Source organism: Suncus etruscus, chromosome 7 (assembly GCF_024139225.1).
Source record: "Suncus etruscus isolate mSunEtr1 chromosome 7, mSunEtr1.pri.cur, whole genome shotgun sequence".
NCBI lineage: Eukaryota > Metazoa > Chordata > Mammalia > Eulipotyphla > Soricidae > Suncus > Suncus etruscus.
In genome coordinates this window covers 117,157,032-117,173,774 of record NC_064854.1, presented here as the reverse complement: position 1 = coordinate 117,173,774, position 16,743 = coordinate 117,157,032, and the positions used below count along the sequence as shown (strand labels likewise).

The 16,743-nt window shown below is 45.5% G+C and overlaps 1 protein-coding gene across 1 annotated transcript in view; it reads left to right on the top strand.

Moving 5' to 3' along the window:
• The window catches only part of ANO10 (anoctamin 10), a 186,477-nt gene extending 174,447 nt beyond the window's left edge, over positions 1-12,030 (top strand). The window contains 1 exon segment of the mRNA XM_049777443.1: positions 11,530-12,030. Within this exon segment, the coding sequence (XP_049633400.1) occupies positions 11,530-11,595 (66 nt within the window). The 3' untranslated portion in view covers positions 11,596-12,030.
• Positions 12,031-16,743: the final 4,713 nt, after the last annotated feature.

Below are 16,743 nucleotides of genomic sequence, written 5' to 3'. Positions count from 1 at the left end.
GAATTAAAGCCCTTTGGATGGGCTGGATGGTGGTGGATGGTGATGGAGGGTGAAAGGTCTTTCTCCTTTAGTCCAGGCCACGAGTCTACAACCCCCTTCAACTGTCAGATCTGCAGGTTCAGGATAGCGGTGGGGAGAAAATGGTCCACAGACAGGTTTCAGAAGATATCAGCTTTATTCAGGCCCTGGCAACATGTGTGTGGCCTATCATAACCTTTTACGCTGGATCCCTATTCAGCCCTGCATTGTACCTTGTCTCTCAGCCTCTTTCCTCCTCATGCTTCTCTCTCAATCCATCCTCAAAATCTTCTAATCCCCTCTGCCCCTGAGGCCAAACTGATTGTTACCCACCAAAGACCCCTCCCAGAAATGGGCAGGTCTTATTAACAGGTAAGGTTACAGGAGGAATGGGGGATGGGCTAACACTCTGGGAACCATATATGGTGTTAGGAATCAAACTCAGTTTGGCTACATCCAAGGCAAGTGCCTCATCTACTGAACTATTTCTCAAGCTAGAGGCAAACTGGCCCCTTTTCAGAAAAAAAAAAAGAAGTCATTTGGATCCCTACCCCAGAAATATATTTTCTTAAAGTGAACATAAAATACCCATGCCTTCAATTAGACCAGGACTGCTACTCCTCCCAACTTGGACAACTTGCGTGCTAGGAAATACTTTAACTGTATACATGTATTTCAAAAATATTTTCAATTCCTTAGGAAGGGAGCCATAGAGATCAGTGAACTAAGCACAGACTTGGGTTCACTCAGCAGCAGCACATGGTCCTCCAAACACTGCTGGGAGTGACCCCTAAGTCTAGAGCCAGGAGTAGCCCTCAAACACTGCCAAACGTGGTCATCAAACCAAAAATAAATAAATAAATAAATAAAAATAAATAGTAGATTCCTTAGGAAGGAATACTGAGAGAGGTTCAATAAGTAAGTGAAGGGAGAAAGAAGAGACTCCGACCTGATGCTGGTCCATTCATGAAGCCATGAATATGCCATGACCTCCACTGATTTCAGCTTACATGATATTTCATGCTGTCCATTCCAGACCACCCATCACAGAGTAAATTGCCCCAAAGAACAATCATCTTCTCTCTCACAATTTTGGGGAGTCTGCACTTGGCTCTCTAGGGCCTCTGGGGTTGGTCCAAGGTATCAGCCAAGGATATAGAGGTCTACAGACTGGACTGGGGTACCTACTTTCCCTCCCCATTGACCGCTCTGAATAGAACAGCTGGTCCCATCAGAGCCATCTGGAGTGGCACTGCGGACAAGCCACCAAAGCCGGTGTCACATGTCATAGCCCATGGTTTCTGCTCATTCTGTCATTGAGTCTGAGTATTAGCTGATTCTAGAGTTGGTCCAGCTTTCTCTCAGAGAGGGGCCGCCACCCAGGAGGATATGCAGGGAGGTAGGGGTGCTTGAAGAACTCTGAGAAGCACCTTACCATCTAGCTCACAGCTCCATCAGTGAATAATTTCTTGCACCTAGCATTTTTTTTTTGTTTCAGTTCAGTGGAATATTCTGTGTGTCACGAAGAAGAAGGAATTCATCACGATGTGTCTTTCATCACAGTAACCAGGCATTGTTCTATCATTCTGTGGCAATACTTCAGGGAGTCCTATCTGTCATACTTTCTGAATTCTCTCAGTTTAATGAAATTTAGGGAGTGTGATAAAAACAGAAATATGACACACCCTCCACCCTTCAAAATCATCTAGGAAATGTTTTATATTAAATAAGAATGAGACCTTAGGCGTAGAGAGATAGGACAGTGGTTAGGATATGTATTTGGCATGCACCCAGCCATAGTTTGATTCCCAGCACTACATGGTCTCCTGAGCATTGCTGGATGCAGCTCTGGAGACACTAGAGCACCCCTGGGTGTGACTCCAAGCCCCACAACACTGCTGAACTGGCCCAGGTATCCATGTCCCCACCCTGCAGGCCAAAACATAAACCCCTCCGTCCAGGATCTTATGCTAAACCAGTTGACCAAGAATTGCTATTGTGAGCCCCCAGACCTCCTGAGCACAAAAGCTTTGTTGTTTTTTTTGTTTTTGTTTTTGTTTTTTGGATACATGCCTAGGGTTCAAGAGGGCTTGCTACCCACAAATTACTCTCAGACAATTCAATAAGATATCCCACAGAGAGATGAAGACAAACAGAACCACATAGGGGCTGCTTTGAGTTTCAAGTGTGCCATTTTAAACTCTGAATCTCTACCTGAAAATTTTCTCTATGCTTGAAACAGATTTTTCAGATACCTCTGAGACCTGCTTGCTCAGTGAGGGCTAAGCAGGCTGTGGATGGTCATTCAGACCTGTTTGGAGACCCCTCCATGACAGTTTCCTTCTGGTCCTTCTACAGTAACCACAGAGATCCCAGGAAACGACCCCTAGCCATGAGCCATAGGCCTTTCCCACCTCTCACTCTTCTCCCACACTAGATACCAGTCAGTGAAATTTGGGTGAAAGGCGAATTTGGGTAATGGTGAAACCCAGGAAAGAAAGAAGACCATGGGTGTTCTGGTGGTCACTACAAAGGGCATAACAGTGGCCTAAGCTTGACTTGGGTACAAGTCCTCCACACGTTGCCCCAGCCAGCTCACCAGCAGTCCTATAGTGTGCTCTGGACCTTGAGCAGGGCTTAGATAAGCTGAGCTTATCTGAAGGACTGAACCTGGCCACAGTTACCCATCATCTAGAAGGAGGCCTTTGGGCAGATGGTGAACTGGGTCCAGCCCGGCAAGTACATGGGCCTGTAGACCTGCCTAGAGCTGGCTGAGGCATCCTCACAGGAAAGACTATATAAGTACTTTGAAAAGGACCTGGACCCCACAGATGGAGACTCTAAAATAGGAGAATTTGAGAGGGAAGTTTCTTCTTACTGCTCCAGGCCAGTAAGCTTCAGGAGTAAGAGCTGCCAAAAGACCATGCAGGCTGTGTGCTTCCTCAGAATTCACTGCAGTCCTACTTAGATGGGTCTGACTGAAGGGCAGAGGGGAAGGAGATGGGGGACTAGTTGAAGAGAAGTGGGCTCAAGGAGGTGCATCCAGAGATGACAGCCTGCAGTCCTGGAGCACAGGTGTCTCTCAAATCCAGGACAGAATGTTCCCCAGAGCACAGTCAGTCAGTTGGTGTGGCCCAGGAGTGAAGCCAGAGAACATTCCCTGGAGGCAGGCGGCCTCTGTGTACTTCTGTTTGGAGATGGTCTGTCTTCTCAGAGCTGCTCCACTCTTGTGTGGATTCACCTACTCTTGTGTTCTGTTCCATTTCCATCTGGTGCAGGGTTTCCCTTGTGGTCAACTGTCACTTCCTCCAACACACACACACACACACACACACACACACACACACACACACACACACACACACACACACACACACACACACACACTTACTCAAGACCTCATTCTGGATTGGACTAGCCTTGCTAGCACACATAAAAGCCAGTTCCTTTTCTTTTGTTTGTTTTTTTGGGCCACACCCGGTGACGCTCAGGGGTCACTCTTGGCTATGTGCTCAGCGCTCCTGGCTTGGGGAACCCTACGGGGCTACCGCACGCAAGGCAGATGCCTTACCACTTGCACCACCGCTCCAACCTCACCAGTTCCTTTTTGAAAAGAATGGTGGAGATTTGTCTCCGAGCTGATTTCGCTACCCATTATGGATGTTTTTGTTTTCTCTTTTAGTAGTTTTTATAGCTAGAGATGTAAGTTGGAGCATTTATCTATATACTTGGTCACACACTTTTCTGATATGCCTGCTTTAAAGGGCAAAAAATATTATCTACCCACAGCCCAGTACGGTTGCATGATGGTTTCTTTGGTGCCAGCTTGTTTGTGTGACTTGTCAAAAACAACTTCAACTTATGGAATTATGGGGTTTGCTTCCCCTGCCCGCCAAGAACCACATAAATTAACTGTGAATCAGCAGCTTTGCAAAGAATACTGAATCACTTCATCACTTCATGTGCTCCTGAAACAGATTTTCCATGTCCTTAACAAAACGATCTGTAGTTCATTCAGGGAGACAAGAAAATACATCTATATTTTATGACTTAGCAGAGGATTCCCTCTAGCTTATCTCTAATGCCTTCTGTTGTTCTCAGCTTCACAGAAAACAAGGGAAGTAGTGGTAGAAGAAGAATGGAATGCTTGAAGGCGTGCTTAATTCATCATTAGATATACCAGCTTATTTTTAGTGATAGAAAGTAACATGATAAAGTGGTGCAGTGGCAGGGCAAAAAAAAAAAAAAAAAATGGTGGGATAACACCAAGCCCTGCCACTGCACCACTTTTTCTGGTTTTGTTTTGCTTTATTTTTTGTTTGTTTTTTGATATTATTTCACTTCTCTTTTTTCCTCCACTTTTTTCTTTCTTTTTCACTTTTGTGGATATTATTCGGTGATTTTTTTCTTTCTATTTTAGTAGTTGATATCAAGTTTTTTCTTCTCTTTTCCTTAACCTTTATATCTCCAACAGAATAGCATAACTTGAATCATTCAGCTTCACAAATTGAGGTGGGAAAAGAATGATACCAGGACCAGTCATATAAACATGTAGTGTAAATAAAAAATGACCAGACTGGAACACCAAATAGAATAGATACCCAACCTATAACAAGTTGTAAGGTGGAGACCAGTTACACTAGGATTCTGGGAGGTAAAGGAAGGATATGTGGGAGACAAGCTGGGAACAGGAGTGGAGGGAGGACTACATTGGTGGTGGAAAAGCCCTTCATTCATTGTCACTATGTACTGTAAATAATTCTGTGTAATGAACTTCAGTCACAATAAAAAAAAAAAAGTAACATGATAGAACTCAGACTCACCCCAGAACTCATAGCTTTTGGTTGGAAATCACTGGACACAGCCAGTATGAGACTGAGACAGGAAGTGCAGGTCCAGAATTTCACCCAAACTCTGTTCTCTCTTTTTCAAAGCCAGACTAAAGAGAGCATTGAGACTTTGAATTATTCCAGTATTTTCAACTATTGCTCCACAGATCTCTGCTAGTCCAGAGAAGTTTCCTGCCAGTGAAAGTTCTTGTTAGTGCTTAACTGACAGTATTTCTTAGCTTCAGGGCCACAGCCAGTGCTGCTCCAAGAGTACTAAGAGGTAGAAAACAAAACAGCTGAACTCGACACAATCTGCTAGAATTTTCCCGTTTCTGGGAATAGGAATAGAAAAGGAAGCCATCATTGCTCTCAAAGCCTAAAATAAAAATGCCGTGTCAGATACAGGTGGAGTCAATGAAGGGAACATTGAGACTAAAATCCTGATTTTTACCAAGAAACTCATGAGTACATAATCCCATTTTACACACTCCTGAAATGGGGGTGGATGAATTTATAATAGCTTAATCCTACTTTTTTTTTTAAATTTTAGTTAAATAACTTTACAAAGTTAATCGAGTTTTAGACATCAACTTAGAGTTTCTGCATGATGAAACATGGACTAAAACTAAAAGATAGTTAACAGAATGATAAAAAAAATAAAATTTGCATTCAGCATATCAGATAAAAGGTGATATCCAGGATATATAAAGTACTCACAAAAGTCAACAACAACAATAATAACAACAACAAAATAGCTTTTGTCTTTTCTGAGTCCACTAGCGCGCACCTGAATTCGGTAACACTGGTTATGAAAGACAACTTACTCACCTCTGCCTTTGGGTGGGGGGAGGACAAAGAAAAATCACGACTTCCTTCTTTTCAGTATTTCCTTATTTTCATTGCAAAGCATGAGACTGGTGGATCACAAAGAAAAACATTTCAGCTGTTGTCCCTATTCCCATTAGTTTTCAACAGAACCTTAAGCCTCTTCTCTCATTTTCCTTGCCCTTGTCTAATCTGCTTTCCATATTTTCACTCGTTTCTGTGAGCAGCTGTGAATTGTGACTAGTTCCACATTCCTGCTCACTCTTTGCTGATTGTGTGTGTGTGTGTGTGTGTGTGTGTGTGTGTGTGTGTGTAACTGGGGGTCATAGGAAAAGGTGGTTGTTTCCCTCCCAAAATTAAGAAAAATGTTTTTTTTTTTTTAAATCTTTGGTTGAAACCAGGTATGGGCAGTCTTCAGTGTTGTACTTGGTAGTTGAAGTTGGTTTTGGTTTTGGTCCATACATAGCATTTTGTTTCTGGGCTTACTTCTGACATGGATCACTTGTGGTGGGCTGGATCCTGGATCAGCTGTCTTGCTCACTGTACTCCTCTCTCTCTCTCTGTCTCTCTCTCTCTCTCTCTCTCTCTCTCTCTCTCTCTCTCTGTCTCTCTCTCTCTCTGTCTCTCTCTCTCTCTCTCTCTGTGTCTCTGTATCTCTCTGTCTTTCTGTCTCTCTCTGGCTGCATTTGGTAGATTTTATCTTCACCTATAATTTTATGAACTCTCTGGGTCTCCTGCATTGCCATAGACAAACTATGTCCCTTCTGTGTCTCAGAACTCCTAGGGGAAGCAGAGGACCCCAGCCTCCCTCTGACCAACCAGGTATCCTTCAGATCATCACCACTGAGTCCTTCCCCCACACCCACTCCCATACAGAGACTTAAAGTGATCTCTGGATTTCTGTGTCTTATCAGCATGCTAATGCCTAATATTTGCTCCTTTGGTGCCTAGTATCTGGACCTTTAAGGTGCTCTTGCAAACGAAGGAGAATAGGACAACAGCCAAAGTATTGTTCTTTGTGATCCACTAGAAGGTACCGTGACCTGACCAATGGTTGCACTGTGGATTTCTGGAAGTGCCTGCATCTTCTGCACTGTCCCTGAAGGAGCCTATGAGAGTTTTTCAGGAGCTTCTGCATGTGCCTGGAGTGTCTCACAGCTTTGTCTCCACTGGCTTGGCCCCCTCAATGACATACCACATTCACACATAGAAAACCTTGAGCCTTGGCTCTTCAATAATTGCCAACTTAGAGCCTATTGATTGACCAGGCCACAAGAGAGAGTTTAAGGGACTTCATCACATGAGGTACACATAGGAAGCCCGAGTGCAGTCCCCACCCTACATGACCTCAGCACCACCCAGAATGAGCACCCCAGGGCACAATTGGATGTGCCTCTCCACATGAAGGCTGACTGCTCATCCATTGGACCTGTTTGCATCACACAGACCTCTCTGAGAAGTGGCCTCTCATAAGTCCTCTTAGCTGCACACATCCCAGCCTTGCATGGATGTTTGCCCAGTACATTTGTTCTGGGCAGGAAGGGCCTTACATCCTGCAGGCGGCACACCCTTCCCTGCCTCCCTTCAGGTCCAGACCAGCAGGTTCCTGAGTGAGGCTGGCTATGAGGGTCTGCTCACTGCAGAGCCAGCAGCTTATCCCAAAGGCTGGGATAGGTTATATTATGTGCTGCTGTTGACCCTCCTTGAGCAAATTCTCTCTCCTGATATGGAGCTGAGTGCCCTTTGGGAAAAGAATCTAGACCCATGTTTCCAGGGGTTGGGGGAAGGCAGCTCTGGGTGATCCTTTTTCTGAAAAGGAAGCAGAAGGGCGCCCCAATCCTTTGGAGAAACTCTGGAGTGAACATGGGAACAAGCTCTTAGGAAGGCAAACACATCCTACCAGGGAAAGCAAGTCATGTCAGCGGAAGTTGCTGTTTTTATTTTGGTTTTGGGGTTGCACCCAGTGGGGCTCCTGGATCTGCACTTGAGGATAGTACCCACTGTACTGTCACTCTGGCCCAAGAAGACACTTTTTTAAAAATGTGTTTTGTGAGGGGGACACATCCAGGCTCTGTCCTTAGGGATCACTTCTGGTGAGCTTAAGGGACCACATGGGCCTGAAATGAGATGTTGAGGATTGAACTCAGGTCGGCCGTGTGGAGACAAGTGTCCCGCTCACTGTTCTCTCTCTCCTGCTGCTGAAGACACTATTTAAAAGGCAATTCTCCGTGTGGACGGCACACTTGTCACCACACTATTTTCATGGCATTATTTGTTTTTGTCGTACCCTTTCTTTCACAAAACTATCTCCACTCTGCAACCCTCTGCTCCCATCTTGGGCATCACACTCACGTACCCCTCATCTTGTCCTCCCGGATGTGTCTGTGATGGACACAGCAGCTGGCCTGCCATTCTAGACCACTGACAAGATTTTATATAGTATTTCTTTGCACTATTTCCTTCCCCATGAATCATAGTTTGCTTGTCATCTAGGACATCAACTCTGTTTCATTTGTTTCCCTCCTGTGTACAAATTCTACTTATATTTTGTCCTGATGGTGCTCAGTGGTACCATTGTGTTACAACACTGAGTTTGCCCACCCCACATAACCTTGGATCCCACTTTGCTCTGCCCTTTTGTTGTAGCACCCCCAGCTTTCCATGAGTCTCTTAAGTCTCTATCCTGTGTCCATGTCCCCCACGTGTGTATTCAGTTCAGTAGCCATTAAAGTATATCACTCCTCCTTTTCTCTTCCTATCTACTATAGCAGACATCCCTTGCCTCAGCTGTCCTTGCTCCCGAATAACCAACATGTGCCATCAGGCTACTCTGGACTAGACTGGGGAAACCTAGACTGGGAATGTCTGCACAGGAGGTGCAAAGTTCTTCTCAGCCCATCCTGGCACCAGCTATCCCCTCTGCAGCCTATGGACTCTGACACTTTTTTTTATTTTCCAGCTAACGTCATTGCCACTGCATTTCCAATGTGTTCTAGTTGTTCTGCCCTTTATACACCTTTAATTAAAAAAAATAATCAAGGACTCCTGGATTAAAAAAAAAAAGCTAGTAAACTTCCTTTCTGGAGTGAGAACCTAGCACTGGGTTTCATATAGTGTATCTCCAGAGTCAGGAGAGAAATTGAAAATTGGAGCCAGGTGAAATAGGTTAGTATTTAACTTTCACCAAGTATCAGAATATTAACAGGAAACCCTCAGAAATGGAAATATAATCCATCCAAATCTGGTTGCTTGTTTTTGTTTCTGTTTTGATTATTGTCGCAGATTAGGAGCTATACCCAGAAGTGCTTTAGGATGAGTTTCAGGTCTGTGCTTGGGGGTAGCTCCTGTCGGTGCTCATGAAACCACATAGTGCCGGAGTTCAAACTCAGACTTCCTGAATGCAGAGTGTATGCCCAGCCCTGTTAGCTGTCTCTTTGGCCCATCCATCCACAGCTGACCCTCTTAGCCCAAGTGAGCCCAGTATATGGCTAAGTGAGAATGGTTCAAAACACAGTGTGGAGGATGCTTCACCAGGCCAGATCCAGTCAGCCTCCAACAGGCATGAAAAGTAATATCCACAAGGTGAGACAAGGGCACAGTATGAATGTGCAGTACCGTCATACATGCAGGAAACAGAAGTCCTGAGATGGAGCCTAGATTTGCAGGAAGCTGATACAGAGGAGCATGTCTGAGGCACTGGTCTAACGCCCCAGCAATGCCTGCCTGTACCCCCACCTGAGTTCCAGTACCTCGGTTAAGCAATCAGATGGCATGTATCCTCCCTATGCTGCTGCTCATGGTGCCCAGAAAGGGGTTTGTTAACATCATTACTGGCTTTGTTGATTCAGGGAGAGTGGACAGATCACAGGTCTTCTTGAAGGTCCATCCCACTGATGCAATGGGAAAGGATAGAGGCAATGGGATGCTCTGAGAAGGGCTTTACTGCATGAAAAACTTCTCCAAATCCTGCCCCCCCCTTCAGAAGGTTTGCTTTGTCATGTCTTGTTGGCTCTCCGCATTTTTCTCAGCCTCCTATAGGGCATTGTGGCTGAGGCATTGACAGATGCATGAAGGTTATGCCCAGCTTTGAGAGGGCTCTGTGGCCAGTCAGAGGCACTTGATTCCCTCTTCCAGAAGCATCCAATTCAAGTTCATTTCTGAGACTAGATGGTCTGTGGGAGCCATGGATCCTCAAAAGCTATGTCCAGGTCTTTGAGAGCCTGGCTGGCTCAAAACACATTGCTGTGCGTTCCCCACCCCCCAAAGGGTGGGGAAGTGGAAAATTTCACACCACACCATAAGGGCGTCATGCCCAGTCGACACTTGGCCCATGAGCACAGCTGGAAATTCACAATTCTTTCAGCAGACCCTGTAGCACCTCAGGCAGGGGAATATGGGAGGAAGGGTAGCAGACTGAGGCACATCTCTCCTGGAGCCTTCAGAGGGCACTTGCAGGAGCTTAGGTGCTGCAAAACCCAGGGATGGTTATGAGTCTGGGTTGTGGGTGAAGCCCCAGCCTGGAGTCTGAAGAAGGAGAATTTCTAAAACATCAGAAAATCACTTAGGGTAAGGTCATCCTGAGAAAGGAATGCCAGCCTGAACCCCCACCACTTCCAGGGAGAGATATACCTGGCACCAAGGAGCTCCCCACCAATGTGAGGAAGAACTTTAAACCCCACATGAAGCTTCAGATAAAGCTCATTTGGAAGAAAACACAGGCTCACAAGGCTCACAACCCTCTGCTTTTTCTCCCCATGTGGAATTCTGGGAAGATGGTGCTAGAAGGCTCCAGATATGCCAGGGGCTCTTTTCTCTTCATTCTTGTTCTGGTCCATTTCTTTAGTTATTACATCATTGTGGTTCCTTGCCATCTCTGGAAACAAAAAATGGACTCATCTGCTCTCTTTTCTCTCATTAAAAGAGACTTTGAAAAACTTCAGAAGTTTAAAGTAGTTCCAGCTCACAGAGTTTACAGTGGCTCTGACCTATGGTATTACTATTTTCAGATGTGGTGACCAGGTAGGGGAGATAGTGGGAGTCCTTACCAAAGTTATTGAACATGGTAACTTCTGGATGCTCTGAGCTAGGCATACTGCTGCTCCAGGCATCTCTGTCATGGTGATCATACCCTTGGGCAGGCTCATCATGGGTCAGGCTGGCTGCTGTGCCCACATTAGCTCCGAGCCCAAGGAACTGCCAGGTTACCTCCTGCATGTGGGTTCCCCAGATCCTAATCTGAGCCCAGGAGAAAGAAGGAGATGGGAACCTCTCCAAGTTCCTTCACACAGGGGACACAGAGTCTATGAGAAGGACTAGTCCTGAGAGCTGAACAGGTCTGGGCTTCCTGGGACACTTCATAGGCTTCCCCGATGGTTTGAGGAATGAGGCAGGGATACAGTTCTATGACTCTAGAAACAGTTTTGTGCCTTTTGTTTGAGCCAGGGACTGCCGGTCCCCAACAGCGATCTCCACAGTGCCCCCCACAGTGTGTGTCCTTCTTATATGTCCAGAATAGATGCAGAGAAGCTCAGAGAGTCAGAACAGAGGAAGATCCCTGTGGAGGAAGGTGCCCAGGCCTGTTGGTCTCCCCTTCCCCTTCTCCAGAAAGTCCAAGAAAGGCAGGGCCCCAAGCCATGTACCTCCTGGGTTTCTGTCTCCACCTTGTCTGATCAGAAACAGGTTCCGAGTACACAAGGGACCCTGGCAGCAGTGAGGGCCCTAGCTCCTCTAGTTCTCCTTGTTCTTTGGAAGAGCTAGAAGGAACCTCCTTGCCCAGAGGCTTCTGTAGAGGGGAAGACTAGAAGCCCCGAGTCTTAGGGATCACCCTCAGCTCATGGATCCTGTGTTCTCTCCACAGCAAATGAAGCTTGTGCCTGAGAGCCTGAAGGAGGATTCGAGGGAAGACACAAACGAAGAGGCATGAGGACAGGCCACTGGGAGCCTGGAGCAGGCCCACTGCTGGCCTGATGAAGTGCCCTGAGCCCTCACCTCTTTCTACTGTGAACCTCTAGTGGATGAGGAGAGGACCAGAGTCTTTGTCCTGCCTTTCACCTTCCAGCATGATCTGAGGGATCCCCTCATACCACCACCGCAGCTGCCTGACTGCTCCAGACCCCCTGCACATCTATCCCTACACAGAAGACTCTCCAGCTCTCCTGTGGCCCCTCTCTGGGTGGGTCTACCTCACCCCACCACCAGTTGCCCAGAGACCCTCTAGGTAGGATGGCAGGTGAATGGGGGTCAGCCATTCTGAAGGGCTTCTGCCCATCTTGGATGGGAATGGGGCCATTTCGAAGCCTGACAGCACTGCACTGGCTTCATAGGTTCTGTATGGCAATAAAACTATTATTAAAGGACACACACACCTCACTGACGGGCTCCTTTCTTTACTGAGACATCAGACCCGCTTGGCCATTGATGTGGAGCCATGAATTGGCGAGTTTGGCTGGTAGCTGTAGCCCAGGAAGTGCCCTGAGGTCCTGCTGAGGGAGACTGCCATGGGTAGCTGGTCTAGCAGCAACTTCACAAGCACCTTGCCAGAGGGAGGAAAGAGGGTGACAAGGAGGGAGCAATGGAGCCCCCAAGGCATGAACACCATGGCCAGGAGTTCCCAGCTGCTTCCTCAGCTGTGATCTGGCCATGAGGCTCATCACAAGGCAGGACATAGTACCTTCTCCAGTCACAGGTGGCTGGACAAACCATGTGCCCACAGAGCCACACAGCCAGCAAAGGCTCAGAGGCTAAGGGTGGGTGGTCCGTGACTTCCAGACTGTCTTTTCCTTGTGGAACTAGCACCTACATTCCCTCCCTCATGTCAACACAGGGATGCCCCAATAGCCTGGTGTCCAGAAGCCCCAACTCTCATCTCTATCTACCCTTTGGGTTTTCACTGGGTCCTGCCAGTAATAACAGCTCCTAAGTTAGCTTTGTACTGCCCAGTTGCTTGAAGACAAGATCGAAGAACACTGTGTCAGGCATACCCTGGCCAGTCTTCAAAGTGCATAAAATATATAACACCAAAGGCTGAGGCTGAGCAGTAGAGCAGTTGTGTATATGTGGGTGTGTATGTGTGTGTCATAGAACAGAGTCGGGCCTAATGTCCAGGACAATTGAGGCAGGAACAGCTGCAACTGGCTTCCAAGCATCACTGCTCAGAGCTGGACATGAGGTGCAGGCAGGCAGGTGCATCAATAAACAAGGGGTACAGAATCTGCCTCTCCAGAATCTAAACCCAGGCACCAAGTCTCCATGAGCTGCTTCCCATTGGTCTTGTGGAAAGATCTAGAAACCCTCTTCAACTAGAATACCATCCTCTTGAAAGAGCAGCTGGGGAGAGCTACTTCTCTGATCTGTCAGCCATGTCCTCTGCCCTTTGCACCCCAGGGGGAGGTCATGTTCACTCTTAACTCATACCACTCCCTTCCCAGCCCCACTGTCATCTCCAGCACACAACTAGACTTTACATATTGTTCTGTCATAGATGGGGTGTGTATATGGGGGGCTTGGCTATTACACCCCACATAGAAACACCCCTTTTATTCTACAGACAGTGGGTTCTCCCACACCAGAAGTTCCAGCTGGTGTGTGTGTGTGTGTGTGTGTGTGTGTGTGTGTGTGTGTGTGTGTGTGTGTGTGTGTGTGTGTGTGACATTGTTACTGTCAGCCAGTAGCTCAGATGCGGAATTGGGGACCAACCTTGTTTGTGCCTTTGGGTTGGAGACAAGAACAGTTTGGGATAGCCAGTCTTTTAGTGGAAGAGCAACCAGGAAGCCAGCACGCCCCCTTGATAGAACCTCTGCTAGAAGTTTCCCACTCAGCACCCTCAGGCAAGCCAGGCATGCAAGCTTCCAGCAACTTCCCTTGCTTGAGCAGAAGGCCTAGAGTGGAGGTCACTTCACAGTGCTTCTGAGCACTGGGCACCAGATGTCTCCCATGGTCTGCTCAGCTCTGGTGGTGGGAGCTGCTGCCGGCACTGAGAATGAAAGAGATGGCTGAGCTCCCCAGTCGATTAGCATCCTGTGACTAAGGAAAAAAGAAGGAATGGCCATCTCCTCCAAGTGGGGGGGGGGGGTTTCAGGTCCAAAGGGCAGAGCCAGACCAGTTCTGCTGCAGGCTCCCTCCCAGGTCTCAATGCAAGGGCAGTGCTGCCAAGCACAGGGCATTTGCAGCAAAGCTCAACTTTGAATGATGTAGGCATGGAGACTTGCCTCCTCTCCTATATAGCTGTCTTGCTGAAATAGGGCAATCAGGGTATCTCCCCTCAAGTGGAAGTTGAAGAACCATCTAAAGTGGCCTCTGTCCCCCCTTAAGGTGATAACTGGCCTCCGTTTGACAGTGGAAGGGGCAGGCAGGTAAAGATGGTCAAGACAGCTGCTTTGCAGGTTTTGCCCAACCACCTGCCATCCTAGAAAGCCTCTGCCTGTCACGTGTGTGCTCATTGAGCACACTGCTATATAGCAACTGTTCATGAAAATGGCCAGCAGTCCCTGACAACCTGGCCCCCAGCAAAGGAGGGATACAGGCGAAGATTTGCATCTATAACTGAATCAACCACACAACTCAGCCAACTAACTACCTAAATTGTGGGTGCAGGTTTTGCTAAGCTTCTTTTGAATATCCAGATCCCTAATAGGTCACAGGCATCTTGGGCAGTAAGAAGCACTTTTTTTTCCGAGTCCCAGTGTCCTAGCAGCTGGTGGTCCTCAAAGAATGGCTCCTGAGACCAGTGAAGCTTCGGCACAGTAGGAAAAAAAAATATCTGGGAAAGAGTCTGAGACCAAGTCTCAGTCCCTGGATCCAAATGAACACTCATCAGGAGATAATACACTTAACCTGGATAGTAAGCTTTAGCTTCTGCTTCTTGCCCACAATGCCTGAGGGACCTGGTATACCATGGAATTTACACAGTGAAAGTACATATGTAAGAAATCTAATGTGGTAAATTTTAAAGAGAAAGAGCCCCTATAATAGCTGAGTATAGGTGAACAATGCTCGAAGCATATACAGAGCTGGGTAGAGTTCAAATTTCGGGCGGACTGACAGAGAAGACCCGCAGAGTGCTTTGAAGAGTTTTTATTGCCTTAACAGAGGGTCAAATCAGTCCTAAAGACTTCTCGGAATCATTCCCATATTTGAAAGGCAAAAAGGATAAAACTGATTCCAAGTAACTATGTCAAAGTAAAATCCAAAACTTTTTCTATGAATATAAAAATTCAGCACTCAACGATGTAAAAATGTGTCCAGCGGTGCAATAAAAATGGTCAACTTAGAATTCTGTACCCAATTAAAATACTTTCAAGGAAAAATTAACATAATTTTTCAGACTTGTAAAAGTTAACAGACATATTGTAAGCAGGCCTGAACTCTTAATAAATGTTCAAGGAATTTCTACACACAGTAGGGAAATATAAAAATGTAGACTGGATCTACACAATGAGTGAGCACTGGAAATGCTAAAATGCAGGTAAAATAAAAGGCTTTCCCCTTATGTTTAAATTCTTAAAAAGACTAAAACAAAATTCTTTGTACATATGTGGAAACAAAATGACAGCACAATAAACAGAAGTAAAAATGGATCATACAAGTTGTTTTTACATTCTACTTGAATATTATTTTTAGACTGATATATGTGTAAATTGTAAAAATTAATTGAAAGTGATATTTATTATATGCTAATCACGAAACTATAAAGAGGAACAGTTAGTAAGCCAATAAATAGACTAAAATGGATTTATAAATGTTTGGTTAAGGTGAAAAAAACAACAACAGATGAGACCAATAGAAAACTAGAGAAAAGATGGATTCAAACTCAATCATGAAGGTTGGAGAGTGAGCTCGAAGTGCTGACTGTATGCTTTGTATGGAGGCCTGGGTTCAATCCTAGTACTCAAAACACCACTGGGAGTAACTCTACAGCACCACATTGGGAGATTGGAGAGATCAGAGATTAACAGATTGATACCAACACTGTAATTTGTTTTAATTAAACCATATTCAAATTGGTTCATGCTGGCATCAACATGTTAAGGCACTTGCCTTGTATGCAGTCGATACATTTGATTTTTGACCCCATATAAGGTTCCCTAAGCACCACCAGGAGTGACCCCTAAGCACAGAATGAGAATTCCTGAGGACTGCCAGGTGTTGAACCCAAAACAGGAAAAAAAAATTTAAGAGAACCATGTTGAAATTTACACTAAAATTGATCTAAACATTTCAAAAAGGCAGAGACTTGCAGACTGAATAAAAAGGCAATACATTGCCTTTAAAGAAAACTACTTTAAATATAGTCACAGGTTAAAATCAAAAGGAGTGGAAACATATAAACTCCCACAAGTCAAGGAAAACTGAGGTGAGTCTATTCCTCACACAGATTTCAGGACAAAGGTTAACACATCAAGGGATAGAGAACAATTTTATAATGATGAAAGGGGTCAATTCATCGAGAACTTAACAGTCCAAATGTGCAAGTACCTAAAAGCATCAAATTTAATTAAACTGGCTAGAAAGCAGGCAATGTCCGCTAGCTGGATTTCAACTATCTTCTTAGTAATTGATCAAAGTGAAATTGGAAAACCAATATAATCGAAAGCATTCAGTAGGAAAAAAAAAAAAAAGGCCACTTGCTAGAACATTTGAGTGAGCCAAAAAATAATTTAGATTACACATTGTAGAATTTGTGATCAAAAGCAATTGGAAGCTAATTACAGATACTGATGAGGAAAATACCCACGTATTGGGAAATGAATCCATAAAGATTGAGAGATGTGTGAAGAACATGTGTGAACAGGTTTCTAAGTGCAGGGTGACCATTTATGACATTTTCAGTGGTCAGTTCAGGTGACAGGTGATGGTGTCATGGGAAATTTTAACAATGGAGGTTGAGAGGGCCAGTTTTTGAATGGTGAGATTGGCTAATGGAATATTAGGATGAAAGAGTAAAGAATTGTACCAAGATAGTAGGTTTGGAGAAGTTATCTAGGAGATGGGGATCCCATCTAGGATGGTGTGGATTGAGATTTAGATTAAAAAAAAAAAGTCTGGAGTTCTAGGGTGACATGAGTTAAATATT